Genomic DNA, 4,146 nt, shown 5'->3' with positions numbered 1-4,146 from the left:
GTATTCACCCATAGAACATTATTGTTCCAAGGTTGTGTTGTTGTTGTTAAGTGTGTTTAGTCAGTTTTAACTCACAGCAACCCTGTTTAGGGTTCTTGAGGAGCAGCTGATGGGTTTGAACTTTGTGATTCACAGTCCAGTGCTGATCCTGCAGCATTACACCAAGAATCTGTGGACTCCCATGTTACTCTTCTAATGAAATCTTTTGATGCATGTACGGTCCTGATTTGTAGGAGGTTCCAAGTATCTCTTTTGTCTTCTACTGCTTGTATGTTTTTAGTGATGTTTGATAGTGTGTTTATAGAATATATTAGAACCCATAAGTTTGTCCCTACTTTTTCACTGATGATCTTTACAGTTCAAGGTTTTACATTTAGGTCTTTAATCCACGTTGTTTGTTCTGTATATGGTATGAGATAATCCATTTCTTCTACAAATGGATTTCAAGTTATGCAAACACCGTTTGTTGAAGAGACCATCTCTTTTCCACGACCAACTTCTCTGAAAGGGATCACATTAGAAGGTTCCTGATAGAGTGGCAGAATATATGGAACAAAATTCAAAATTATTTTTTAAAAAGACTGGGCTTAATGGTCAGAAGGAAATAGGAGAAACTGACACTATTTCTCATTTGTTGTACAAGTACCAGGCTGTTTTGACCACTGTGGCTGGGTAGTAAATATTGTAATCAAGAAGTGAGAGACCTCTAATTTTGTTCTACTTTTTAAGTAATGCTTTGTTTATTTGAGGTTTCTTTCCTTTCCATATAAAGTTAGTGATCAGTTTTTCCATCTCTTTAAAGAATGATGCTGGAATTTGGATTGGGATTGCATTATATCTGTAGATTGCTTTGGATAGTGTTGACATCTTAACAATGTTAAGTCTTCCTACCCATTAGCATGGTAGATTCTTCCATTTTTGGAAGTATCTTTTGGTTTCTTGAGTAGTGTTTTGTAGTTTTCTCTGTATAGGTCTTTTGTTTCTCTGGTTAGATTTATTTCTAAATATTTCATCTTTTGGGTGGCTATTGAAAATGGTTCTGTGTTTTCCTATTTTCCTTTTAAGAACTGTCTTTATTAGTATAGAGGAATCCAACTGATTTTTGTATTTGATCTTGTACTTGATACTTTGCTGATCTTTTCATGAGTTCCAATACTTTTCTTGCTGAGTTTTTGGGATTTTCCATGTATAGCAGGGGTGGGAATAAGGCCCTTGAAATCATTTGGTTTGGCCCTGCCAAGGCAACCACAGTGCCAGCCATCACATTGTTGTAGTTGTTAAATGCCATCGAGTCGATTCTGACCCATACTGACCCTGTAAGGGTTTCTGAGGAGCAGCTGCTGAGCTTGAACCACCAACCTTGCAGTTCAAATGGCTTTGCAGTCTGGTGCAGTAACCCACGGCACCACACCAGGACTCCAGCCATCACATTAGGGGTGAGTTATTTAAATATTTGACCAAAAATTCCAGGTTAATTTTTAAGTTTGTAATTTTCTATGGCCTGCAACTGATGTTATAAATTTGAGCAGCAAAAAGGTCCCCCATCACTGATGTATAGGATCATATCATCTGCAGATAGAGTTTTACTTCTTCTTTGCCAGTTTGGATTCCTTTAATTTCTCTTTCTTGCCTTGTATCTTTGACTAAGACTTTCAACACAATATTGAATAAGAGTGGTGATAAAGGGCATCCTTGTCTGGTTCTTATTTGCAAAGGGAAGGCTTTCAGTTTCTCTCTATTAAGAGTAATGTTGGCTGTTGAATTTGTATATGTGCTCTTAATTACGTTGCAGAATTTCCCTCAATTCCTCAATTCCAACATTTTTATCAGGAATGAATGTTGGATTTTGTCAAATGTCTTTTCTGAATCAGTCATGTGGTTCTTTTCCTTTGTTTCATTCATATGGTGGGTTACATTGATAGTCTTCCTAATATTAAACAATCCTTGCATCCTTGGCATGAGTCCTACTTGGTCATGATATATATATTTGTTGTTGTTGTTTTGAATTCTATTGGCTAGGATTTTGTTGAGAAATTTTGCATCGATGCTCATGAGAGATATTGTTTTATAATTTTCTTTTTTAGTGATGCCTTTGCCTGGTTTTAATATGAGTTACTCGATTCCTTCCTAGAAACCAGAGTTAATACCCCAAACCAGCCACACACCCCACTCCTCTCTACCTGACTCTCCATCCTATTGCAGGGTTATCACTGCGGTGGTTCTGAGTGGGTCAGCTCTTGGAAGAGCTTCCTCTTATACCCCAAGCTACGCTAAAGCTAAAATATCAGCAGCACGCTTTTTTCAACTGCTGGACCGACAACCCCCAATCAATGTATACAGCAGTGCCGGTGAAAAATGGGTGAGTACTATGGTAGAGGCAGTAGGAAGGGGGGTTATGTGAGTGTGTGTGGAACAATCCTTGAGGGTGGTCACACATTTCCACTTAGCTTTGAAATTACTGCCATACTTGAAATGACTAGGCAATGTGTTTGCAATGATAAAGGATTGAAGTAAATGAACACAAATCCTTTATTCATAAAGTTGGCATTTGAATACAACAGTGCTACCCAATAAATGCTAAATTTTGTATGAATAATACAAAACACACCTTTGATCCAGAATGAATGAAGTCAGATGTCCTTTGAACCTGTCCAACCACCATGTTTTGTACTGCTGTTCTGGTGTGGAATGTTGAAATACCAGTTTTTCTCGTCCAATGATACTGATTGACTTCAAGCGTATCTAGGTTCATGTGGTCCACTAGAAAATAAATTTGATCTCAACAAGATATATTCTCATGCAACTTATAGTCTTTGTAGGTGTTGTTTTGTCTTTCCTGCTCATTAAAAAAAAAAACTCAATCAGCAGATTATTGCTTTAATTATTGCAGCCTCAGAATTCCTTTTCTTTACAATTCAGAAACAATTACATTTAGGGACCACCCTAGTCTTTTCTGGTAGCTTAGGGGTTACAAATAGGGCTGCTAAGCTAAAGGTCAGCAGTTCGAAACTACCAGCTGTCCCACGGGAGAAAGATGAGGCTTTCGGCTCCAGTAAAGATTTACAATCTTGGAAACCCTGTACAGGGTTTCTATGGGTCGGAACCGACACCATGGCACATCACCACCACCACCACCACCACTACTCTGGTCTGACCTCATTAATATAAAGAAAACGATCAGGATCATATTCACAGGAATATGATACTACAATAAGGAGGGGCTTCAAAATGCTTGTGGAAAAATTCCATTTTCTTTTCATTCCATTTTCCATGAACTTTTGAAGCCCAATCATACATATTTTGGGGGAGATACAATTTATTTCATAACATATAGTGTTAAAGATTCTCTTAATCAGGGGCTTCAAATTCAGATTTAGTTGCTTTGTCTATATTCTAGAGTCCAGTAGGGGCATATGTAACCCAGATCTTTTCTCCACAGGACAACTTTCAGGGGAAGGTTGACTTTGTGGACTGCACATTTACATATCCTTCGCGGCCTGATGTACAAGTTCTTAATGGTCTCTCAGTGTCCGTTAATCCAGGGCAGACACTGGCATTTGTTGGAAGCAGTGGGTGTGGCAAAAGCACCAGTATTCAGCTATTGGAACGTTTCTATGATCCTGACAAAGGGAAGGTGGTAAGCAATGCAAATGCTGTCATGAATTTTACTTTTAGCAAAATGTCTCCAACAGCGAAGGGTGGTCTTCAAGATGTTGCCTTGCCAGACTCACTCAAAAGAGTTTTCTATAGAAATTTACCCCTTGGATGTTTTCCAATCCCAGTGATGGACTGGTTGACTGGATTTTACAACATGGTTTCCACTCTCAGGTCCTCTGCATTCTAGGAGGCCGCTGACCTAGAGTTAGACAGACAGCCAGGCATGCTGTGAAGCTGGAGATGATTGCACTTAACAGAAGCATTTACTTACCTTTAAATGGAGCAGAAAGTGCAGACTAGTCAGGAAACTAATGACCTGGGATGGAAAAAGTGGTGGTGGTTGTGATAAGAAACACAATGATAAATGAGCAAGAAAGATGATTTAGCATAAAAATCTGGGACAATCTTGATTCAAGAAGCTTAAGTCTAAATAAAATAAGACATTCATGAACCATAAAGCTTTGGCAGGGATATTTGACAAATTGATAG

At 38.5% G+C, this 4,146-nt stretch overlaps 1 protein-coding gene across 4 annotated transcripts in view; it reads left to right on the top strand.

Annotated features, from left to right (window-relative positions):
* ABCB11 (ATP-binding cassette, sub-family B (MDR/TAP), member 11) overlaps positions 1 to 4,146 on the top strand; it is a 109,481-nt gene that overhangs the window by 89,414 nt on the left and 15,921 nt on the right. For all 4 annotated transcript variants that reach the window (XM_006867017.1, XM_006867015.1, XM_006867016.1 and 1 more), the window contains exons 23-24: positions 2,203 to 2,359; positions 3,440 to 3,637. In XM_006867017.1, the coding sequence (XP_006867079.1) occupies positions 2,203 to 2,359; positions 3,440 to 3,637 (355 nt within the window). The remainder of the gene's footprint in view (positions 1 to 2,202; positions 2,360 to 3,439; positions 3,638 to 4,146) is intronic.

Source organism: Chrysochloris asiatica, unplaced genomic scaffold (genome assembly GCF_000296735.1).
Source record: "Chrysochloris asiatica unplaced genomic scaffold, ChrAsi1.0 scaffold00099, whole genome shotgun sequence".
Lineage (NCBI taxonomy): Eukaryota > Metazoa > Chordata > Mammalia > Afrosoricida > Chrysochloridae > Chrysochloris > Chrysochloris asiatica.
The sequence above is the reverse complement of the archived record's forward strand: the minus strand, read 5'-3'. Positions and strand labels throughout refer to the sequence as shown.